The following is a 25,095-nucleotide window of genomic DNA, read 5'->3' on the forward strand; positions in this document are numbered from 1 at the left end:
AGTGGCCTTGATTTTGTTCATTTATGACAAAGGAGACTTGCAGTTTCACTCCTGTTTTACATGACTTCTCCATTGCGAATATAATTTTCTTTAATCATAACCCCTCAGAGTTTTTAATAAAAGCCCCTTTCTCTCCTTTTCTTCCCCTCTTCCCCTCCCCCAAGGAGGCAGTTCCCTCCCTCCCCTTCAGCTCCTAAGATCCCGTCATGGCAGATCCCAGTGAAACCAAGCTCACCCTCCAACCCTGTTGTTGCCAACCATAATAGCAGCAGTGACATCTCGCCTGTCAGCAACGAGTCTACCACCTCATCACCAGTGAAGGAGAACCACAGCCCTGAGGGTTCAAAGGTCAACTGCCATCTGCTGAGCACGGAGGAGGGCAACAAGGCAGTCATCGACGTCAAGAGCCAAGTGCGGATGGAAGTGCAGGGTGAGGAGGAGAAACGGGAAACCAAAAGGAATGAAGAGGAGGAAGAGGACGATGAGGATGATGATGTTAGCCATGTGGATGAGGAGGAATGTCTGGGTGTCCAGACTGAGGACCGTCGGGGTGGGGATGGTCAGATTAATGAGCAAGTAGAAAAGCTACGAAGACCTGAGGGGGCCAGCAACGAGAATGAGATTGACTAAGACACCCTGGCTGCTGCTGCTGCTGCTGTACATCTTCCCTAGCCTCCTGCACTGTCCCCGGTGCCTCTCCCATTTTGTGGAGAGAAGTGCCACCATCCCCTCCAGTGATTCTCCCATGATTGACCTCGAGTAGGGTCATAATTGCCCAGCGAGCAAGGTGGGCCCTGCTTCACCACAGGGCTTCGCAGTGTTGCAGTGGCTTCTTCTCCCTTCCCAGACCGACCTTCTCCTCATGGGCTGGGGTCACTGCCTAGGCTGGAAGACCAAACGCCTTACCATGCACTACAGCTACAGAATAAGTCCTCTTACAAAAACACCATCTCTTCTTAAACAGTCAGCCTCTTTGCCGCGTCCTAGAGTCATTCTATTCAACTTCAGAAGCCAATCTGTCCTGAGCTCTTTGATTTCACAAGCCTTTAATCCCCACACAAGGCCCAAACCGGTTCTCTGTTTCCCAAAATAACCCTCTGTTTTATTTCTCAAACTACTTGATATTCCGTTGCCAAAACCCCAGCTTTGTAACCCTGTCTTGGCTCTTCCAAGCCTTATGTCAAGCCTCAAATTGCTGAAACTACCTAGCATCTAAAACCACTAAATTTCTGTGGGGTCCAAAGAATGCTATTCCCACCTCACATGCTTACACTCATCAACGTGGCCTCGTACTAGGGACCAAGTCCAGGTTTCATGGCCACAGTAAAATCCGTGAGAACTGATGGCTTTGTTACCGATTGCTCCCCAGTAATTGAAGGCTTAAAAAAAAGTTGACCCCACTCATCCCAATTATTACCCTGCTTCCTCCAAAGACAAGGACCTCACATCGGTTTTTGACATCTTACATTTTATTTATAGTTGCCCTGAATGAATGAATGAATGAGGTGATATCAGATGCTGAAATAGTTGGTTAATTCTGAATCTTTGCAATGGTTCTTAGCCTGTTTTTCTCCCGAAATGTGGAGAAAACCTATCTTAAGTGATCAGCCAAGACCTGCACCTACCCAGTGACAGGCAGCTGCTTCAGCAATGCAGTCTTTACAGCAGAGAGAACAGTTCCAGCTCTGAGGTACACCACTGGCCCTTCTTGCCCAGTCCAGCCTTTATTTTGCCCCATTGGGGCTATACACAAATTAAAACAGTGAATCTTGAAACCTCTCATCTGCAGCATTGTATTCTCAGCTGGTAAAATGGTGGTGTCCAACTATATTACTCACTGCATCAGAGCCTCTTAGCAGAGCAATTCTTGTAACAACTGAGTCTCACTGTCCTCACCAAGCAAGTGTGCTCGTCTGTGTGATCATGTATAGATTTCAAATATAAAATATGATTGTATATAATTGTAATAAATATGAGTTACCACTATTTAACACCAGGCTGTTCTTGGATTACTATGGCTCTTATTTGGGGGAGAAATATGCATGCAGGGTGGGAAAGGGAGGGAAAAGGGACTATTAGAGAATTTCAGTCCTTATAAAATGTTTTCTGGAGGACATTTGGTGGGAAAGGGAGGGAAAAGGGACTGTTAGAGAAATTCAGTCCTTATAAAATGTTTTCTGGAGGACATTTATGGTTGATGTTCTGTCTGCTCCAATACTAGGTTATATCAGCAGAAGGCATTGTGGAGAATGGTGTAAGTGCGATATAAGGTACAATATAAATAGCTCCAACAACACGGTAATTCTAGGTTGCCTCCGATGTTTCAGAAGGTGAGATGGATGTATCATTCCGTGAGTACAACACAGCTGTTCTGGGTCCTTTCCTCCCAGCAGGAGGCTCTGCGGGGTGCAGAATGCCGCATCCTGCTCCTTTCCACCCCCAGCAGCAGGAGGTGCTGAAGGGAGTGTGTGAGATATCCCACGGGCCCTCGGCCTTATCAGCTCGCAGGGAATGCTGTGCCGGATCCCATGACTGGTCTAGCCCTGCCATGTCGGTACAGAAACCATTGAAAGAAATGGCATACAGCAAGTAATTTGTAGCTACTGCAGTCCCATCGCTGTTCAGCAGAAGAGTTTGGCTCCCTTCTTAAAAATGAGGGATTTACTTGATTCCTGAGTATTTGGGTGTCTGATAGACAGTGACATTTTCCTGCTCAGGGGGAGCGAAAGGGACCTTCATATTACTGTATTTAGACCTGCTGCTGAATGTGATGATTTCTCATTCCTTAAATGGATGAATATCTTCCCCAGGAGTGAGTGAGTGTGTGTGTGTCTCTCTCTCTCTCCCTCTCAGTCTCTCTCTCCACTGTTTAACGTTCACAAAGAACGCCACGTTTAGCTAGAACAGGACAAATTTGAAAGTGTTTAAAAGGAAAGGCTTTTCTTAAGAGATGGCACTTTTCATTTCTCCAAGCCAAGAATCCTCATGAAAAGAAAACACGACTGAATGCAGGGATGGGATGAAAAAGCGTTGTCCTGCCTGTGTACATTTTATATACATAGAAGGTTTTGAAAACAGAAAGAGCCTGGACAACAGCAGTTGGTGAAATGTGGAAAATATGTTGCTGAGGTATGTGCCTTGCAGAGTGACTTAGAAGGTTTACAGTGCAGGCATCCCTGTGGGTTTGTTTTTCCCCCCTTTTCCTCCGTATTGCCAATGTTCAATTCATTTACCTCGAGATTTCTGGTGCAGAGTAAAAGGCAGTTTTCTTCAACTTCCCATTTTCCCTCCCTCAGATTTTGCTTCTTGCAGCCTTTACAAATTCTATAGGTCACGCTTTTTCCTTCCCCAATCTGATGAATCCCAGAAAATGCTTAAAAACTCTAATGCTGGGCCTCTGGCTGCTGATGGGGTGTTTGTATGCTTTGTTGAAAAGATCCAACCCACTAGCAGAGCCAGACCGTCTTATCAGCAGGTATTGTCATGAATCACGAGTTTTATTCCTCTCTTATTCCTTGTCTTTCTAGCATAGCAGCAGTTGTAGGGTGAGTATTTTGGTCTTTAGGAACAAAAGTAAAGGAATAAAGTTGGAAGCTTTATTCCAACTTGTAATTGACTTGTAATTATTATCTCTTTTTTTTTTTTTTAGCTAGAAACAACCTTCTTAGATCAGCTCCTGTGAAATGTGTAGCCTGCTGGCCTGCAGGCACTGAGAGTGGCATCGTATTAGCTGCGAGACGGCCAGGTAGTGAACCATTTTTTGTCAGAACAAGACAGACAGCAGCAGCAGTTACCCACTGTCTTGCTTCTTCAAGCACTCTGTTTTACTGTGTAATCACCATTTGTTTTGACACAGGAAGCATAACAACACCCTGTTGGTGAGTTCAGTGGGTTTAGAACGTGGTTTCTATAGGTCCTTGATGGTGTATAGAAAGCAGGTGAAGGGAGTTTCCTCTGAATAGTGCCATCTGAGCGTGTTTCACTGAAACCCTGTGAGCTTGTGCCCTCTGTTCTAGAGGGAGCAATATCAGACCGGTGCTTTCCAGTAATATGAGGATAGAAGAGCTGCAAAAGAAATGTGAGGAACACAAAAAATGCCACAAAGAGGGAAAGGGTTAAGAGAGATGTTCCCTGATTGTCTTTGTCCAACCCTCCTCACCCCACGGTGTTACAAACAAGTCCTACCTGCATCTTGATCAGAAGCAGGAAGAATTTTTGTTATTGCCTTTTGTGCACCAGGGTGTAACCTGACATTGGGATCAGAAGGAAGAGAGTGGATTGCAGGATCCCTCGTGATCTTGCTGCTTTGCTGCATAATGCTTTAAAAAGTATTTTATTTGTAAGTGTGCCTCAGTTTCCACACGTGACGATAATACAGAGATGTGACAAAGCCAAGTTGCAGAGAAAGCCAACTTTGGGACCCGCATTTCGTGCTAGGTCCCGCAACTCTCTCACTCTCCCTGGCCCACTGTGGGGTGAATCGAGAGCCGCAGCCCCCGTTGCTGGCTGTGCTTTGGCCCGGGAGCAGGGAGAGGCTTTAGCCCAGCGCTCAGCTGCAGCCACTCTCCCCTGATGGCCCCGGCTGCTGTGAGGAGCTGCACCTGGCAGCCCACGCTGGGCAGTTAGCCGGCTGGCTCGGGCTTGCAGGCAGGCGTTTTAGACCTGGCCTTTGGCTATTGCAACTTGGGTTCTTCTGGCAAGTAAGTATATTTTTAGTAACTCTGTTCTCTCTTGGTATTGTCTTCAATAGAGTGGGGAACTGGCTGCATTTCCAGTGGTCACCTTGACCTGGTCGAGGGGTTGTTGAAAGGGTTGCTGAAGACCTGTCCTGATGTGGACTGGTGGAAGGAAGCGTGGTATATGGTGGGCCGCTACCTGGGGCGGAGGGTGGTCTGTGGAAACACCTGGTCTGTGTCTGCTCTGTTCCTTTCATTTTCATTGCTTGCCGCAGAAATCGAGGCTGCCTTTGTTTCCCTTTTGTGGGGCAGTGTGCTGCTTGGTGAAGACAAAGGCTCGGCAGCAGGTCCAGAGTTGCTTTCTGGTGCAAACCTGTTGTGTTAAGGTCTCCATGCTTGACCAAACCGTCCACACCCAGCAGGTTGTGGAGCACATTTCCCAAGGGCTTTTGATCACAGGAAGCTTTGGAAGGTGCCTTCTGTGTGGTGGTGCTTTGTCTTAATCACAAATTGTATGTGGTGCTGAGGCTGCACACCAGACACTGATGTTCATCTTGAGCTGAGGGTTTTCCAGCCTGGACTTGACCTTTCATGCCATTGGGTGGTATGCGAGTGCAAAGCGAGAGAGGGGCTTGGCCTCCAGGCCTTGAAAACATAAATAAAGGGATGCTGGGAGGTGAAACACAGGAAATTATTTACCTAAGGGCACAGGAGAGAGCTTCCAGCTTTCTTCACTTTCCGCAGACTATGCTGCTTCCTCAGGATCTGACCTCTGTAGGCACCTTTAGAACTGTGCTCACCTATTATGCTGATGAAAGGCTGGCTCTTACCACTATGTACGCTCTCAAAAATTGAAATAAAATAGGGGAAACGTGCTTAAGGTGAATTTAGGGTTATCGGGGAAGAAGGAAGATGGAGCGCAGGGCCCAACTCCTCCACTTGCTGTGCAGCAGAAGCTCTGCACTGCGCACTTGTAGATCGAGGGGCTGGCATGGTCTCTCCCCGCTCAGGGAACAAAACAATCCCATCCCCAAAAGGGAGCAAGCACTAACCTAATAAAGGCACCAGCTGGACGAAGGGAAAACCAGTGCTTTGGAAAAAAAAAAAAAAAACAAAAACCAACCTCCTTTCATTAGAAAAATAATATATTTCATCCAAATAAGGTAAAAATATTTGAAATGGGGCAGAAGTGAGCACTACTCAGCATCTGTCAGGCCCTTTCTGGAAAGGGGAAGATTATTAAACTCAATTACAATTTATTTTTGTAAAGTGTCTTTCAGACTAAAAATCTCCCCAAATGCTTTGCAAGGGACGGCTCAGGGGTTACTTAGAATATGGAGCATCTTAGAAGAACACCCCTGTTTTCCCACCAAGCCCTTCTTTTCTGCGTGTGCTGAAGGATTTAACCCTTCAAGATTTATTTTTTCCCCTTCTTCCCTCTATATTTGCGCAAATAATGAGAGATGTTTTATGATGCTGGCTGCAAGAACGTGCTTGAAGAGGGAGGGGGGAGGGATTTGATGCTGTATTTTTTCTGTTTTAGGTAAAATACTTGCTTTTCTTTAGGACTGTGTCTCCCGAGTCAAAAGGTGCTTGGCTGCTCGGGCTGATTCAGAGGATTTGGAAGTACAACTGACTTATTTGTTGCTTATTTTTCTTTTTGTATCTGGCACTTTGCCAGCCTGTCTGTCTCAGTCACTTTGTCTGCTTGGCGTTTCTGCTCTGTACAGCACCCCACTGCTGGTTTTTCAGCCTTCCACCAGGCCTGCCTGTCCCCTAATGCCCAATGCTTTCCTCTTTCTTTCTAACACTTCAGAAACGCAATGCTTCCAACTTTATTCCTTTACTCCTTTAAGCTAGTACCGAGGTTTTTATCTGTGTGGAGCTAGACTTAACACCTCGGTCAAATTAATTTCTTTAACTGATTTAATTAAACCGGAGCAAATTCTTGGGTGGACGTTCTTCCATCTCTTTGAACAGATTTGCTTTACTTAAGCAGTTTCAACTGATACGTGCACACACACACAAGACTGTGTGCTGACTTGCTGCAGCTTTCCTATGCAGATGAACTATTCCTTGCTTCCTGCTCACTTAATATATCAACAGTAGATTTCATCTCTGCATGCCTGTTTGCCTGCTTACTTGTGTATTTTGGTGTCTGCACGTTGCTGTACAGTCAATCAGTGCTTCAGCCAGCAAGGTTTGGGTGCGAGATGGAGATTGGGACTGCCTCTTGCTTCTCAGTCTCTTCTGTTCCCCACGATGAGCAAGGTGCAGCCAGATGTCTCGACCCAGACTGGATAGTGAGGCTATTTGCAGCTGTCTTTTACCTTTTTTCCCCCAACTCAAAACGACGCAGGCTGCTAATTTGTGTCCAACAGGGAAGCACAGTGAACATCAATCCAGAGGGGCTGTGGAGGGGCTGCGACCGTGGTCCTGGCCTCGACACAGGGTGTGGGCAGTAGATATGGTGCTGGTTCCAGCCACAGCCCAGAGCTGGTCCCCTTCCATCTTGTGGCACAACTGGCTCTAACCGAGACGTGGTTTTGCGGGGTTGGTGCCTGGTAGCTGAACGAAGGAGCTCGCTTCCCTTAGAGGGGCTCTAACCTGCTTTGGCCACAGAGCAGATGGCTTTGTTTTATCCCCTTCCATGCTTTGGGCTGTAGAGCTCTGCTCTTTAGGCAGAGCTTGGCTGTGGGCTGGCATGGCAGGAGGGTCCCGGCGGCTGCCAGGGCACATGCCTTTGGTAGGTGGCTTCACAGCGAGCACACAAGGCGGCACCCTGCCCTGTGGGAAGGGAAGGGGGCAGGGAAAGGCTCCGGCTGCCTGTCAGATAAATCTTCGTCTGTTTACTTAAATCCTCAGTGTTTCTTCATTTGTTTGTTTAAGGGTTTCCCTGCCAAAAAAGAGCAAAAGGAAGGAGGGAAACTGCCTCTGTTGGCCACCCCTCCTCAGGCAGGATGGGTCTGAGGCAGTCCAGGGGCAAGAGCAGAATTAGGGCCAGAGCAACCTGCCTCCCTGGGGTGAGATGAGGGGATCTGCCTCTGGAGGGGCCCTCTTCCTATCCCCTGGGTGAATGCTTGGCTCTTGTAGGGGAAGGTGTGCGTTGGAGCCTTCAGGCAGCCCACTTCTTGCCCCAGGGCTGGCATGAAGAACTTGCCATCTCTTCTGACACCTACTGTACCTAAAAATGCTGTTCAGTGCCTTTCTCCTCTCTTTGCCCTCACCCCTTTGGTAGAGGCTGTTGCCTCCAGAGTTAATGTCAGCTTTCAGCTACTGGTGAAGTTTGTTCAAGACGGCAGACGGGGCTTCCTGACTGAGTGTTGGATTTCCACGTAACAGTGGGACTCAAAAGCATCTTGCCTAGCCTTACCTTTTAATAGATAACCATAAAATATGCCAGGTATAGTAAATAACACACATGCACTTCCTTCACATGCCGGCCTGTGCTTTCACCCAAACTGGCGTACTTCCCTCGTCCCAGCCAAGCGTTGGGCAAACTTGTATATTTTGCTGTAGCTGTGTATGTGCAAGTCTTGTGGATAGATATATTCATATATGCTCTCACTCTTTCCAAGTTTGGTCGTATTAACCTAAGTTCTGCCTTGATTTGTAGAGAAAGACAGAAATTATTTATGTGTGTGTGCATGCATATGTGAAACTCCAAAACTGTTCCAAACAATCTACATGGGTTTTTTCGTTTGGAATAGGTACAAGCTGCTCATTGACTTTAAGAGATGTCTTTAAAGTTCATGTTCCTCTTTAAGGTGATGTGAGATTTTATTGTCATATTTGAAAGCTTCAGTCTTCTATGCAGATTGAATGGGGGGATATTTGGTTATAGTTCCTCTCCTTCCCTTTCCCCAGGAGCTTGTTTTTTAAAAGGGCTTCCCATGGTCTTCAAAACAGGTTTGTGAACACAAATTTGTGCATGTGTGTAACAGCTTAGAAATGCAAATTGAAAACTCAGCTGTGACACGAGCAGTTGATGCAGTTTGTATGTACCAAGCAGCAGGTTTGTTGGTTCAAAACCTTACTCCTTGGAAAGGGCATGTGCAGAACTGTGAAGGAAATTTTTGAGGTCGAGTGAAGGTCTTAGCTTTAAACATTTGGTCCATACTCTCTTGTTCACTTCTGTGTCAAAATTTCTCTTCTTGTTTTGTGTTATTATACACAATGAAAATATTTTTTCCATAAAGTCTCAAGCCATTTATTGTCTGTTGGCTACTTGTTAGCTGATAATGGCTCGGTTCTGTCTGACCTCCCGTACGTGAGCAACATGGACAGTACCAAAAGCTGGCTCAGTTAATTTTTTCTCCATTGCATGAATGTTTTCCGTTTTTGAGTCTGTATTCTGTCAAAATTTCTAGTTCTGGCTTCTTGTCCTGTTACAAGGAGGAGCATGTGTTAGAATAACTCTTGCTAGTTTTCTGAGAGCTCTGAGCCTCCAGTCCTGCTGCCCAGGCAGAGGCATGCCCTGTTTTCTCAACAGTAGGTTTTTGAGAAGCTGCAGCGTTTAAAGACAGGCTTATTTAACAGACCTATTTCCCTAGCGAGTCTCCAGGACTTTTGCATTGTCTTTATGCCTTAGGAAGCCAGTATTGAGCACCGGTCCTTGCAAGCTGGAAGTTATGCCCAGTATGTGTTTTGTGTCATAGCAGCTGCTTTTCCTCTGTACCAGTAAGCCCGGAATTATGCCTGTCGCAGTATAAAAACTGTTCCCTGTAGGTATGGGGCATAAGGAGAGGTGTAACCCACAGTATTATTTTCCTAATAATCCCTAAAAATACCCTTGCTAGACTGGCGGTGAGAAGCACTTGGATGAATGGGGATGATTGTCTATCTGAGCCACTGTAATGGCGATTACCTTAATTTTCGGCCAACGCTGATAATCGGCTGTCTTTATTTCTGTCCTTGTTGGCCCTTATGGCTCCAGCAAGGACAGGTCTTCATGTGCTACGGCTGGTCTAGGCATGTTTGGTTCATGACATCAAAAAACCAGAATGATTGGAAGCAGCAGCAGAACCATCTGGTCTCCCATTCTGCGTCCTCGAATACCTTGAACGCTGCTTCTTTATGTTTGAGGTGATTGAACTTTTGCTGCCTCTCTTGGTATAAAGTCTTGAATTGTTTTGGAAGGGGAAAGTCGTGCTCCTCTATTTCTCTTTTAGATTTTTTTCTTTGTGCCTGTGTTGGTAGTGTGCCATGAAGTTGGTACCCAGTGCCTTGCATACCAGGCAGTGTCGTTTTTGTGGCTGTGTGTGTAACTGCACTCACAACAAAATGCTGTTAGAGGGGTGCACTTGATGCAATCCAAGTGCAACAGCAGCAGCAAACACTCAGTTCTTGTCCTGACTCCGGAGCGAGCAGCCCCGCTGGCTGCCTGCGGAGCTGTGGATGCAGAGCTGCAGTGTCACCAGTGCCGAGGGCTTGGAATGAATGCAGTAGTGAGGCTTCCAGTTGTTTGACTGGCAGCTTCTCCCAGGACTTCGTCATTCTTTTATGAAGTGCCGTCAGAGTTCTACAGAGAGCACGCTGCTTCCAGCAAGAGCTTTCGGGCAGCGAGTCGTGTTGTTTATCCCCTGTCCCCCCTGGTCACTCAGCCATGCAAATATCCCGTGTGCTGCGGGCAGAGCTCCAGTGAGAACAAACCTTGGTGCTCCAAGGTCGGATTAGGAGTGTGTTCAGATAATGACATCTGAAAACAGGATGGCTGCGAGCTGCAGCGGAGCTACGAGGGGGCCTTGAAAGAGAGCGCAGTCTAATCCTCTCTGCCAATAAGGAGGCAGCTGCCGCCAGTGCACCAGGCTTGGCAAGCGCTGCTTTGCTGCCCCCGGGCTCTCTGACGGGTGGCAGAGAGGCATAAAGAGCAGGCTGCTTCAAGGTGGTGGGGAAAGAGCCACACAGGAGGGGTTTTCTCTGCTTTCTTTGGTGCGTGGGGGGTATTCAGAGGCAGCTCCCGTGCAATTACATCTCAATAAATGTACGGTTCTCCACAAGGATGGCTGGGACACTGCTGCAGTGGTCTCCTGCTGAGGGGTGTGTTGGTGGCAGACACCAGGAGGGCAGTTGTTTTGGAACACACCGAGTGCTGTGAACACACACTTTGTTTTGTTTTCCAAAGGAACTAACTTGTTTACCTCCTTGTAAAACGGCAGCTACTGCCCGTTTCCCATCCACCTCTTTTAGAGCGGGATGTTGGTGATGGAAGCCTGGTCCAGACCCACCTCCAGCATGGTAGTGCCCAGGTCTGGCGTGAGTCGTGGAGAGGAGAATGGTGGGGACAAGCTGTGTTGAGCGTGCAGTGGGTTTATCTAATCTCCTGTTCCTTTCCAGTCAACACTCCTGACTGCTGCATCTGTTCCGCAAAGGCTGAGTTGTGTTGCACTTTGGCTGTTTGGGACACCCTCTCACCCGAAGGAGTTTCTCATCGTAGATGGCCATCGCTGTACTTCGCATGCAAGTTCCAGCAGTGGGAAAAAGCTGTGGAACGGCCAGGTGAGAAATGTGTTTGGATATTTGATGCGTGGCTTGCAGCTTGTGTGTTCCTGCCTAAGTTCTGTCCAAGTATATGGCTTCCACCTTGCGTTTTAGTGGAGTTCAGTACATTTCATAGAATCACAGAACAGTTTGGGTTGGAAGGGACCTTAAAGATCATAGAATCACTGGGTTTGCAAGGACCCACTGGATTATTGAGTCCAACCATTCCTAACACTACCTAAACCATGCCCCTCAGCACTTCATCCACCCATCCCTTAAACACCTCCAGGGAAGGTGACTCAACCACCTCCCTGGCAAATCCTCCAGTTCCAGTTCCATGGCAGGGACACCTCCCACTGGCTCAGGCTGCCCAAGGCCCATCCAACCTGGCCTGGAACACCTCCAGGGATGGGGCAGCCACAACTTTTTTTATTATTTATTGGTTCCCACTCCTTCTGCACATATAGAATGTTTCTTTTGTGCTCCTCTGTCTTGGGCAAGTTAAACATCAAGATTTAGTGGGCTTTGAATGAAGGTTTCAGGCGGGTTATAGCGTGCACAGTCCCACCGTGGATCCTAGTTCTCCGCCCTGCGCTCACAGGGCAAGGTAGGAAGGGGAAAGTCCAAGTGTGACCAGTCCCATCTCTAATTCCAGGTCCCATTTTAGCAAATTGTAGGGACGGAAGCATTTCTTCTATCAGGGCCCCCAAAGGGCATTTCGGATAAATACAGGGCTGCTTAAAAAGCTCGAGGCTGGAATCGAGAGCTCTGTTCATATTGCACTTCTCACCTCAGCATCAGTGCTAAAATCCCCGACTGTTAAAATGGGCCCAGGGCCGTTACAAGGACTGCAGGGCCATAAAAGACCCAAACTGCTCCGAGACTCATTAGCTCTTAAAAAAATAAAACACCTTCTCAGTCAAGAAGACGACTCAATCACTTGAAAGTTTGGGTTTTTTTTTCCAGTTTTTATTGAGTGAAAATGTCAAACCTTGCATCAGTCATGCAAAAAAAAAAAAAATCAAATAAATAAAACACATATATTAAATTTCTAATAGCACTAAATTCAAGTGGAAAAATATTCAGTTCTTAATAACGCAGGTGCTGAAGAGACCAGATTCAAGTAAATCAGAGCACACCATCCTGTTTAGGGTGTTTTTTTTTCACTTTCTGCATTTTTGTCTCAAAACCTATATATATATCTATATATCTATATATATGTATATACATATAGATATATACACACACACATATATATGTGCATACATATTATTTTTATATTTATATATATACACATACATATTTATAAAACATTAAAAAGAGCATTGGTGGTTCAAGCATTTATTTCCCCCCCTCCCCCACGGAAAGAAAAAAACAACAACAAAACAAAAAAAAATTACACATTTAAAATTCAAAATGAGCTAGCAATGGCTTATAGTCCTAGTGTGCAATATGGATATTACAAAAGGCTAGAATCCTCCCTCTTTGTCTTTTTTTTTTTCCATTTTTGTTTTTTTAAAGTTTTTTTTTTTTTGCTACATTGGAAAATTTTTTTCTTTTTTTTTTTCTTTTTTTCTTTACAAAATTCCTTCCACACAGACTTTAATCCAGTTGAGTTTGTGGCTAGAATGAACAATCTAGTCAATAGTTTTAATTCATTTTTTTTTTTTGCTCTTCAGCAGTGAATGGTAGCAGAATCAGGAGGGTCCATCTCAAGGTTTAGTTTGTTTGGTTTTTATCTTGTTTTGGACAGAACAGTTCCGTTTCCTCTCTCCCCTCCTCACAGTCAGTTGCATCTCTTTCTCTGGCCGTTCTTTTGAGCACATATTCCAATCGGATCGTGTTAACAGTCCTGATATGGTAGCATGAGGTGACGAACCACCGCGCTGTCACGGGGATTGCCGCACGCCGAGGCCTTCGCTCAGAAAACACTTAAGCGTGGGCTTCAACCCTGTCCGCTCACAGCGTGGGCTTAAGAGTTTTGCTGAATTAAAGCCTTAACACGGCACAACTAAAAGACAGGTTGAACTTTGACTTTTTGTTGTTGTTGTTGCAAACAGAGACACGGTAAGAGCTTTACCGCAACGGGGCTTGGGGAGGGGTACGAGGCGCTCGGGGGCAGTCGGCCCACGGCCGCTGTGCTCGAGGTGTCGCATGGAGCCTGTTGGGAAAAGGGATCTCCTTCCCGGCTCCCAGAGAAGGGGTGATAAGAGTCTGGGAGGAAAAGCTGAGATGTTGGGGAGCAGTAGGGTGCCTCGGGGGGGATGGTGTGCATAGATAAGCACAGGCCCTTCTGGCCCATGGAGCCACGCGGAAAGATGTGTAAAACAGGGCCCCGTTCCAACGCGGATCCTGGTGAGTCGCGCTGGCTGCACCTGCCTAAAGCTGCCTCCTGGGCTGCCTCCTTCTGTCCGGCACCCACCAACCCGGCTTGGCCGTAGCAGAGGTACCGGTAGATCTTTCACCCCTTTTCTCCACCCACTTCTGCTTTCTCCCACTGTTGTGCGATGATTCTGTCAGTGGAAGCCTGGTGAGGTGCGAAAGGGGAGAGGTAAAACCACTCCATCAGGGTGCATGTTTCCAGCTGCTGCCAGCAGGAAAACGGCCTGAACGTCTCCCCTGAATGGAAACAAGTGGCCCAAGCGAGCCCCTGCCTCCCCCTCGCCTTCCCCGTTAACTGTGAACCCTGCAGGGCCTTCTGCTGAAGGCAGTAGGCGCCGTCCTGCTCCAACAGAAGTCACCGATGTGCTGATTTGGTACAAAATGAAGACATCTGATTTGCGAGACGTGGCTTGTGTTACCTCCAAGGATTCCTCTTGGAGCCCATCACCATACTATCTAAAAGTAGCTGAATATGGGAAAAATGTACAATACAGAACCTGCAGCAAACGCCGTTAAAAGAAAATCTGTTTTGCCCCATCCCATTTCTAGAAATTCCAAGGCCTCATTCCCTCGCTCTGCCCCAGGAACGTGAGCTTCGTTATATTCAAGGATTAGGTTGTGCTAGAAAACACGCGGTCGAGGGCAGGGGATATACCAAACGAAACAAAAACAAACAAAAAAATAAAACAAAAATAAAAGCCACACAAATAGCTGATAGAGGAAAAGAACTCCAAAGAATTAAATATACTACAAACTAGTAATAACAATATTTCATTTGTTTTGTTTTCATTTGTTTCATCTCTACAAAATTCAAGTTAGAATTCGGAATCGTGCAGCTCGAGTCAGTGCTGGGAGTGTGCAGTCAGCCTCAAACCGCAGCATGAAGGCCCCCTCCCCTGCCACCGCCTACAAACAAACACTACGGTGAAAAAAAAAAAACAAAACCAAAAAAGAAATAGAGAAAAAAAATTGCACACAATTAACCGTATCTAAGGGCTATCCAGAAGGCAGCTGACCCCTCTCATCCCCCTGGCATCGGCGGTTTCTCTTTTGTTCTATCTATAGCAATAACCTTTACAGGAAAAATACTGTACAACTTTCTCTTTTTTTTTTTGCCTTTCCTTTTGAAACATTATCTGAACATTCTGTCCCCACATTTACACAGCTGAGCTGCTTGTTTATAAATCAGACCTGATCTGCACCAGTTCCTTAGGGAAATAATTAAAAAAAAAAAAAAAAAAAGCAGCGACCTAAACTTCTCAAGGCTTTATCTGTTCAGGGGGAAAACAAACTACGGGGATCCCTGGGAGCTGAAGTGCTCGTGGAGCTGGTTGGGGGGGTTGGGGGGCGCCTGCAGGATGTTAGAAAAAAAATAATTAAGTCTTTTTTAAAAAAAAAAAAGACAAACTTGAGACACAAGGAACCTTCTGCTAGGCTGGTTTACTGACAAACTGGCACTGAAATAACTGTCATCAGAATTAACTCCTACAGCTTAGTCCTTCTGGAGCCCAGGTGGATGGGACAAGCCCTCTCTCCAAGACTCGGGTGAGGGTGTGGGGTCAAACAGCTGCTGTCTCACCTGCCCGAGTCCGGGACGGGAGCCTGTAGTGTGTGTTCCCAGACCGGGCCAGGGAAAGAGAGCAGGAAGAGCTTGGAGCCCGGGGAAAGCCCAACCTCCTGGAGGTGGCAGGTCTCAATGCAGTATCGCTGCATCTGCCTGTGCAGTGCCCAAGCTATTAGCCCTACTTGGCAAAATTTATCAGCATGGACCCAGAAACATACAAGCTCTTAGCTGGACTCTATCCCGGCCTCTGCTAGCATCGCCCCTGGCCTTGAGTTCTCTGTGCTGCGGAGGACGCAGCGGCTGCAGAAACCGTGGCTGTGCTGATGGCCACAGCGGTGCCACAGAGCATGGTGTCCCATTCCCTGCGCCAGTCTGAGCACGACGTCCCGCAGTGGACCCTCAGCGGTTGCCTGCTGTCTCCTCCCTCTGCGGTGGTGCCTTCCCCCCCCTCTCCTAGAAGTTACCGGAGATCCATATCAGCCCAGGCAGAAAGGCAGCCCTGCTGGCGCTGGGGGACATACCTGTCGCTGTACGACTGCTCAGGTCAGAGAGCGATGGTATTTTCAAGGCTGCTTTAGTGGCCGGGATGCTCCTCTGCGAGCACAGCGCTCCTTGTGCTGCACCGCAGACAGAGCGCCAGCTCACAACCTCCTGAGATGGGGATACTGAAGCACCACAAAAACGCCTCACCCTCAGCAGAGAGGAAGCACCTGGGGGTTGGGATGAGATGGAACCGGATGGGAGATTAACCCCAGTCCTCCAGTGTGAGACCCTTTAACTGCCCGCTGCGTTCTTCCCAAGTTACTTCGGCTAAATCCCTACAGGCAGAACAGCAGGGATGAGGAGAGGCGTCCTACAGAGAAAGTGTAGACTGAGAAAGTTTTACAATATAAATAGCATTCAAAATTATTATCATTAACAGTAAAAAGGATCTGGAAGAACAGAGGAGTGTCCCATTCCCACCCCTGCTCATTCATTAATGCGTCCTCATTTCTGTGACAATAAATACCCACTCCCACCCTTGCTGTCTGATGCCGTTCATTTAATGCTGGAGAAAGAAGGGGGGAAGGATAGAGAGAGAGAGCGCACACACCCCTCACCCCCCCTTCCCACTGGCAAAAGCCGAGCTAGTTGTCTTTGTGACACCAATTCCTTGGATTTTATATATGTGTGTGTGTGTGTACATTATATATAGAGAGAGACACACACACAAATATATAGTTCTAAAATTCATTACCTGTTGTTCCCACCCCCCCCTCCAAGAAGTGGAGATTATTATTAATATCGTACAACTGAAAACATGGAAAAATAAAACCCAGAAAGAAAAATGGGGGGATAGAGCCCCACCCATAACAAAGGGTCCCCAGGCGGGCACAGGCCCCACGCACCATGCAGGGAGTGAGGAAAAGCAGCCGGTACCCTCAAGGTTCACGTCCGTATAAAAGGGTATTTTTTGCTGCATCCTGCCCCCGTGTTGTGTGATCTGCAGGATGAAGTGGTGCAGCACCAGTCCTGCTGCAAGCCTGTCCCTCCTACGGGGCCTGTGGAGGAGCATGGGTTTCCTTCCTTCCTCTCTCTCTCTCATGTGTGTGGCACGGAGTTTGTTTTTCACTTGCCACCCCGATCTTTGTTCTTGCCTCATATAGGGTCCTCTTAGCAATTCTCCGTAAGAGCAAAACCAAACCACTGCCACTGTTGTCTCTAAGATTAAGGAGAAGCTTCTGGAGCAACGGTAGAGGCTGGGGCAGCAGCTGGAGCTGGAGTAGGAGTTGGGGTTGGAGCAAGGGCTGGCTCGCCCTGTGGCCTGGAAGCATCCCCTTGGTCTGTGGAAGAAGCAGCCTCCTCTGGTTCTCCATCTTCTTTAGTGGCCAAGCCCTCAGGGTCAGGCAGTGATTCTTCAGAATCTGTGTTCAGGTCTTCCTCTTCATCATCCTCCTCATCGTCATCATCGTCATCCTCCTCTTCATCATCCTCCTCTTCTTCATTCATCTCCTCCTCATCATCCTCCTCATCCTCTTGGGAAGAGTCATCCTCGTCCTCCACGTCACCAGAGCCAGATGCCACTGCCTCCCTCTCCTGAGGTGCAGTCCCAGCTCTGCTCGGTGATGGACCTTCAGTGACTTCCGACTGCTTCTTGCTGAGGTCCAGGGAATCATTGAGGCCCACGCCAGCCGCGTTCTGCAGGAAGAAGAGGGAGCTGTTGTTGTCAGTGCTGAGGTTGAGGGAACTGTCTAGGTTGATGGAAGAGTTCTGGATGTCGTACTCGAGAGTGGAGTGGGCAAGGCCCTCGGGGCCAGGAGAGATGGCAGGAAGCTCCCCTCGCTCCTGCTTCTCGTGCTTGCGCTTGTGCGAGTCCATCTGTGACATGCCCACCACCGTGTGTTTGCAGCCGGGGTAGGTGCAATGGAAGTGGGAGCACTTGAGTTTGTACTTGCAGTCAGGCACCTCGCAGTCCACGCTTGAGCTGAACTGGCAGAAACCAGCAGCGCTGATGACGTCCTGCTTGCCGTGGTGCTTACGGTGGGCTGTCACCTTGGTGCTGTCAGTGCAGCGGAAGCCGCAGCGCAGACAGTGGAAGTGTGTGCTATTGCCAGAGAACTGACAGTCTGGGAAGTTGCAGCTCAGCGAAGACTTGAAGCGTTTGAAATCATCCAACACCAGGTTGTCAACGCGATCGTGATGCTGGGCGTGCTTGTACATGTGTGTGCGGCCACAGAACTTGTAGCCACAATTCTCCCGCGTGCAGTGGTAGTGGGTCACCTTGAGAGAGAATTGGCAGCTGGAGTCCTTGCAGTCCTCGTAGAGGTCATAGCGCCGAAATCCCTCCAGCATCATCCCTTCGTCCAGCATCTTGCGTGAGGAGGCGGTCTTGCGGCGCTTGCCAAATGGGGACATGTCCTCAATAATCCAGAAACGCTTTTTGGCCCCCGAGGCAGTTGGCATAGTGATGGTATTCCCTGAGGAGAAAAAGCAAAGAGTGGTGTTGCTGACAGCCGGGTCTCTCTCCATCTCCCAACCGTCCTGGCAAGCTCTATATTTGCCAAGAGTTCCCACTGCAACTGTTCCCACCCAGGAGCTCGCCCCTCAAGCTCTCAGTAAGCCTGAGCTCTGGGACTGTGGGCTGGCTGATGCCTGCTGGACGTGGCTTCCTCAATTTTCAGCACATTCCACCTTGCCTCTAATCGCTGCTCTTGTATATTGGGATTGTCTAAATGCTAACTGTTGCTTCTCTCAGGTTCTCCTGCTGCTTAGTTCATCTCTAGTCCTGTTTTCCTCTAACACAGAGGAGCTGGATTGTTCCATTCCAAGGACTGTGTTTTACTGGGGTTGAAGTGGTAAAAGAGTTTAAGCGTGCTAAAAAGTGCTATGTTTTATACTGTTTTCCCCTATCCAGGCAGTACAGTTGCCGAGGCCAGGCAGGAAGGGAAGGAAGATCCCATGCGTGATTAAAACTGCAAGGGGGGAATTTATAGAACTAGGATGGACTTTGGCCAGGAGACTGCAACATCCCTCACTGTAATGAGCCTACATGTTACGATGAGTGCACTTAGAAAGACAGATAGACAGATGTTCAATGGGGCTAATTCTCATCACCACAAGCCAGTGGACTCCGACAGAAAATACCAGTTCCACCGCTTTCCCTTAGGTCTCAAAAATCACACCATGCCCCCAGTAAATAAAAAGCCCTCATCTGTCTTCCACCTCCATTCACGGGGCCAGCGTAACTGGCTGTGCTCACCTCCCCTAGGATCAAGCTGACAGCAAGGACTCGACCTCATTATATCTATTAACTTTTTTTTTTTCTTCTCTGCTTGCTATTTCCAGATCTGAAACCACCATCTCCAGTGTCAATATGCAGCACAGACGAGGTTGGAGGTAAGAATTTCTCACCAGGTGCAGAATTGTGAGTGTAATTGGAAATTATAGCTTGCAACTAAAACATGGTTGGCGGTTTTTTTTGCCTCTCTTCATGCTGAAACTGCCATCCTCTTCAAAAGAGGCATGATTTGTGACAGGCAGTGCCTGGGGCCTGAGAACCCAGAGCAGCTTGCATCCTTGTCTGGAGACGGCAGGAACAGTCATCTGTGTGACTCTAGTAGAATTATTTTGTCTTCTGGCTGATAAGCAGGTATTAAAAGTGAAGACGCTGGTTTTGCCATATCTGGCCCTTCAGATGACAGCCCGTTAAGACAAGGTGGCAATCACTCAAGGAAGCCTCCAAAAGGTCACCTGGCACTGTAGTCAGGGATACAAAGTCACTGGAAATGGTAGCAGCAGCCTGATCTGCGTCGCCCGCGTGCCTGGGCTATACGCACTGCGGGATAAGCAAAGAACAAAAGATGTTCCCACACCCGTTCGTTACACGGCACTTTTGCTCAGGCTGCAATGACGCCGGGTCGGGGCATCATGGAGAGACCACCTTAGTGACGTGTAGCTGGTGGAAACCGCACGTTAAGGCTAATTTCACCAGCTCCCGCTGAAAGAATAACTTTCTGTCACTCTAGATTTTAAATTAGCAAGCTCTTAGCTGTAGAATCTGTGACCAATTACTTTCTGTCCCCTCGCCCGCCACAACATCTGGTATTGTAAAATCTAATTCTCCGCTTCGAGGCGACTGTTTAAGTGCAGCGTTGCCTGGACAAATCCCTGCTATCCCGATCAACTCCTTCTCTTAATAAAAACCTACAGCCAAACCATTAAGACATTTATCATCAGCACGGACGCTCCTCTTGTCTGCCTTCAGATAGGAATTTAGGATGAGCCGTCTTAGGGGAAAAGACTAGGTGGGAAATCTGGTTTAAATTTTACCTGTTTTAAACTCAATGTATCTGCCCAGCTTTTACAACAGTACAAACAGGCTTAAAACTTAGTTAAATCTACCTAGTTTTCTCATACAAAGTTTCAGAGCAAAAAAAGAGATGATAACCTGGCGCCCTCTCCTCCTTCAGCCCCCAGACAACGCTCAGTCCCTAGACCCAACCGAAGATTACAAGCCTCAACAGATGGAATCCCAAGCTCATCTCAATGGTAAGAGCGTGCCATACGCTGGGCTTTTCAACTGCTGATAATGTGACCATTCACGAAAGTGTAAAAAGAAAAGCTTAGTATGTAATTAGAGGAAAGCACAGCACAAGGTTAGGTGTTTCAGATTGCATGCAATTCAGTTAAAAAAAAATTAAAAGCAGCAAAAATACAGTTTCTTGTATATTTTGTTCATCAGAACACACTCCCCTGGACAAGGCAAGGACCTTCTGCCAAGTCCCACAGCCAAACCTCTCAATGTCCAAGTGGGATTGGTCCTCCAGCCATACTCCAAATCATTGACCCTGGATCTGTGCATTACTAAAACTGGCAGGAACAACAGCCGGGACATTTGCTGCCAGAACCCTCTTAAGTGTGAGCTTTAAGCACAAATATGCCCTTAATTAACTAGAAAAGAGCTGGGAGTTAGGGAAAAGAAGCCAAAACTGAGACACACCCTAAAACCCATTCCCAGCTGGAATGAGAATCCCCAGCCTGAGACATCTCTGATCTTAGTCACACACGGGAAACACGGCAGCTTAAAACTAAAAATCTAGATGTGTTTTCTGCAGCTGTTAAAGGCAGATGTAAATAATGCCGAGTGTGAGAAACAGCCTGAGCTGCCTGACGGTGTCATCGCAGAGACACCGAGGGCACTTCCCTCTGTTCCTGGTGCTGGGGAAAGCAGCCCTGGATTTTATGGCTTCGTGTATGACTAGGGAGCAGGGAAGCTTGCAGGATCCATACAAATATGGGAACTGAGTGCCTTGTCAACTATTTACCTGCTGGGATGTGTGCAGCAGGCTTTGGCGGGCACTGCGCTGAGTAGCCTGGGAGACCCAAGCAGGAATTCCAAATCCCATTAATGCTACAAGAGCAAAAGTTTGCTTTGTGGCCACCCTGCTGTTACCAAGAGGCTGAAAGTGCGTTTTAACCACGGCTTTTGTTACATTTTTCTCAATGGGTGGAATTGGTGGGAATTACTCTCAGGTATTCGAATGTTTCTTGGTGTTCGCTGTGGTTACTGGTGTCAACAGACACAAGGAGCAGGCGTGGATGGGCCCTTGGATAAAGTTAAGGAGGACACAGAGCGATGTGTGCTTTGTCACTGACCCAAAGGTGCAGAGAAAAACAACTGTGGGCAGGGTGGGTGGGGAAGGAGATGGGCACAGGACACTAAGAGAGAAAGCAAAGAAGTGTTACCTGCTGCATCCTGAACTAAGGGAACGTCACTTTTTACTGGAGTTGGAGTGGCAATGATGGGCGAAAACCCAGTGGTGCTGGCGGCAGGCATGACAATGCCTCTGCTGGATCCAAGAGTGGCACTGAGCAGAGAGTATGAGAGACAAGATGGAGAGAAAAGATAGGGGAGGGTGGGAAGGGGAGACCTAAGCAGGGCTTGTGAGAAAGATGGAGGCAGAGATGGTGGTTGAGGTTGTGGTGCATTGTGGGTAGCATCATCGGCAGCAGCAGTAGCAGTAGAAGGAACCAGGCAGCCTGGAGAATGTGGAGAGAAAAAAAGCAGAAAAACAAAAAAAAAAGGAAAAATAAAACCAAAACAACAAACCAAAAACGAAACAAAAAAAAAAAAAAAAAAGAAAAAAAACCAAAACAAAACAAGAAACAAAAAAACTGAAATGAGAACCCAAGAGCAGAAGCAATATGATGAAAATGGAAAATACATTCACAAATGTATGAAACAGAACTGTAACAGAGAAGAAACAGAAGGTGAGGAACTGACAGCATCAGGAAGAGGAGGGTTGTCTCTGCAGAAAGTAAAGTGGCTTTAGGGCCTTGGGGGAAGAGCCACAGGCTTCCACGCAGAAATTCCTGCTTGTGTGGCCCTCGCTCCTCCACACAGTGCCAGCTCGTACCAACTAACAGCCGTATGGGCCGTCTTATGCTTTGGGCGAGTGGAGCTGCTCACTACGTGGATAGTGGCGGGGGGGCATTTCCTTGGAAGTGTGAGAGAGCGCCAGGAACCAGTGCCCCACCAGAACTCTCAGGAGCTTTAACGTCACGGGGCAACCACTGTCCCGACCCAGCAGTGTTCATACAGTGTGTGGTTAGGTGTGCTGGAGGATAAGCTTCAGCTAACTGGTGTGGGAAAGAAAACTAGGAAAATGTGCACGGCATTAAAGCCAACTCAGTGAGGCAGCCTGTCTAGAACGTAACACTAAACCCTGGGAAGGACAGCTAAGAGATCCTCGGCTCACCACTAGATGATAACAGAATTCATAAAGATATCTGACTCCTGAAAAGATAGGCCTGTACTACAGGGTGGCGGGAGATGGCTACGGATTATCCTGGCAAAGAGCAAGCAGCAGCAGAAACTTACTTCTCAAAAGAGGGGATGATGGAGGTCTCCTCTGTGCAACACTGCACAAAGTGGAACAAGAGGAAGGGAGCTCAATGAGCCCTTTTATATGCTGCTTTCTGAAGACGTGGTCTTTTTTTCCCCTGTGTATGTAATATTTGCTACTGTACAGTCTTTTTGCACCTCAACAGTACAGGAAAGTGCCTGACTTCAGACGCTGCACAAGGAAATTCATAAAGATATCAGGGAAAACGCAAGTACAGAAGAGGCCCACAACTGTTTAACATCAGTTATTAAAATAGATCCAACTCCAAGGCACGGGATAAAAACCTCTTGTCAGGGGAGAAAAAGATAGGCTGTTAGTTCATGGATGCTTGAGGTGCACATTTGGATGGCTCTCTTCTCACAAATGATGGGGGGAGCTGGGTTAGTACGAGGCGCTACTGTGAAGCTGGTACAGTTCATATTTTAAGGTGCGGTCGTACTTTGGCCTCTCGTCATGAGTTTATCTCCCAAAAGAGCAGGCAACTGATGATCTGTTTCACCCCCGCCCTTCTCTCTTACCTGCTGATGTACTTTCATTGCCCACTGGAGTGCTGGAGCAGCTACGGTCCATATTGGAAGATTCGGAGGAGATGCCCCCAGGGCTACAGCCAGTGTAATCCATATACTCATCTGTTTCGGTGTCCATCAGGCTCGGGGGTCCCTGAAAGGAAGCTGGGGTTCCTGACGAGGCTGGGCTGGGTGCCATGCTGCCAACTTGGGGGAGATTTTCATTTCTTGGAGTGTGGCCAATAACCTGCAGCAAGAAAACAAGACAGGGACTTTCACACCAAAAGCAAGATGCCAAGACCAAACCCATCTGTCTGCACGTTTATTTCTCTCTGCCACGGTTCACAAGGGATAACCAGAACACGCTCACGAGTGGAACCCGCGGCACTGTGGCTGGGAGCATGAATCTTCCCTCGGTGGGAGCTCAGAGCATTAAACTTGGCACGTGTCTCCCGGTATGCGAACTGCGATGCGCTCAGAGGGTGGGAGTGTTACTTTTGGCACCAGTATCCCGGTGTGTGGATTCCGATGCATTCAAAATCAGGAGGTGTTAATCTTGGCTTTACTACCTTACTGTGTAGGTCCTGCTGCTTTTGGAGACTGAAAACACAACGACCAACAACACGAGTGTCCCAGCACCTGCACGCTGAGACCCTGCAGCAGGGGGACAGACTGAAAGCAGGGACCTGTCTGTGTGCCCTGGCCACGAGCAGCAGCTGTGGACGTGGCGTGGTCTTCTCTGGAGAGCTGCACGGGCAGGTACCCGGTCGCAGCGTATATGCAAACACACCACCCAGCACCTCCTGAGCGCCAAGGAATAAGAAAAACTGGAGTTGGTGCATTTAAATGCAGAAATGCACTGGCAGTAGAGCAATCTGGTTAGCTTTGCCATGTGCCTCGATCCGTGGTTTCACCCTTGGGTTGCTCGTCGGCTGGAGCGCTCCACGGGTAAGTCTAGCTCCGTACGTTCCTGGATTGCTCAGGCCACGATTACCACTTCTCCACTGCTGAAGTGAGACAGGATTGCCAGGGGAAGGAGGAGGTCAAACCCAGTATTTTCTGCTCAGCAGGTTCCAGAAAATATTAGGGCCAGACTAAACACGTATGGAAGAGCAGCGAAGACAAATCTATTTGTTTAATCTCTCCTAAGTTTCATTCTTGTACCTAAGCTTTCTGTATTAAGGACAAAAGCCACCAACACAGTAGCACCAGTTCCTTGGCATCTGTGAACTCATTAAATCCAACAGCAGTAGACTTGCACAATTAACTTACTGGCACAACTTAATAACTAATAGGGACCTCTCATTCCCATGCTGTGGAATGAACGGGGGTTCCCATCTTCCTACTGCAGATGGCCCCTTTTGTTTTTCATATGCCAGATGTCCTTAGGGGCAGATCAGTCACAGGCATTTAAATAAAGCCAGCTTGTTTCATCCCTCAAGTCAACGGGAGTTAAAGCAACTAAAGAACACGAAGAAGAAGCAGGAGGTTACAGGATTGCTGCCATTCTGAGCAGGAGCTCAGCGCTACAGCCGAAACTCTTCAATTTATTCATGGAATGGACAAGCCTAATCTGCCAGTCGCTCTCAATTCTGCGCTGGAAAAGAAGCAACTGCATCGTTCTGCTTCTTCCTCAGAAAGGACAAGGACTGACTCCAAATCAATAAGCAAAGAGAAACTTCGAGACTGGTATTTCTCTCATCGAAAGTGGAAGCAGCAAATAATTCTTTATGTGCAACAGGAAATGTTTGCTTTAACCAGGACGTTCAATTCTTCCACATCCTAAGCACTTTAGATTTAATAAGCCAATTGGTGTATACTGAGAGAGCAGGGAGTTGTAAATATGGGCATTTCAATGTCATCCTTCTCAATTCTTTTCTCTATAATTCACAAGGAAAGGGTGTTTACACAAAGCAATGCTTTGATGTCTATGCTTCATCATCTTTCCTGGTATTGTAGAATTCCAACTAAGTACAGCTGGCCTGTACCCCCCAGACAGACACCCTGAAGAGTGTGGGTGCGGGAATCTCAGCACTAAAGCAGTTCCACAGCAAACAACCGAAGGGACGGACACTACATGTGGATCTACAATAACCAGTGAG

At 47.7% G+C, this 25,095-nt stretch overlaps 2 protein-coding genes and 1 long non-coding RNA gene across 9 annotated transcripts in view; 2 read left to right on the forward strand and 1 right to left on the reverse strand.

Annotated features, from left to right (window-relative positions):
• Window positions 1-1,999, forward strand: part of PEX14 (peroxisomal biogenesis factor 14) — an 80,736-nt gene extending 78,737 nt beyond the window's left edge. Inside the window, exon 9 of the mRNA XM_054085636.1 lies at window positions 165-1,999. Coding sequence (XP_053941611.1) covers window positions 165-630 — 466 coding nt within the window. The 3' untranslated portion in view covers window positions 631-1,999. The remainder of the gene's footprint in view (window positions 1-164) is intronic.
• An 881-nt stretch (window positions 2,000-2,880) lies between these two features.
• LOC128854237 (uncharacterized) lies at window positions 2,881-25,093 on the forward strand. The gene is made up of 6 exons (XR_008453224.1): window positions 2,881-3,129; window positions 3,650-3,878; window positions 11,013-11,174; window positions 18,928-18,978; window positions 20,052-20,130; window positions 23,575-25,093. It is a non-coding gene; the product is annotated as an uncharacterized LOC128854237 (long non-coding RNA).
• CASZ1 (castor zinc finger 1) overlaps window positions 12,193-25,095 on the reverse strand; it is a 206,588-nt gene continuing 193,685 nt past the window's right edge. For 6 of the 7 annotated variants that reach the window (XM_054085594.1, XM_054085596.1, XM_054085593.1 and 3 more), the window contains 3 exons: window positions 23,006-23,240; window positions 21,328-21,621; window positions 12,193-18,059 (listed from right to left, as the gene is read on the reverse strand). In XM_054085594.1, the coding sequence (XP_053941569.1) occupies window positions 16,810-18,059; window positions 21,328-21,621; window positions 23,006-23,240 (1,779 nt within the window). In that variant the 3' untranslated portion in view covers window positions 12,193-16,809. The remainder of the gene's footprint in view (window positions 18,060-21,327; window positions 21,622-23,005; window positions 23,241-25,095) is intronic. The other variant, XM_054085597.1, reaches the window with a different exon arrangement.

The sequence above is a fragment of the Cuculus canorus genome, chromosome 21 (genome assembly GCF_017976375.1).
Source record: "Cuculus canorus isolate bCucCan1 chromosome 21, bCucCan1.pri, whole genome shotgun sequence".
NCBI lineage: Eukaryota > Metazoa > Chordata > Aves > Cuculiformes > Cuculidae > Cuculus > Cuculus canorus.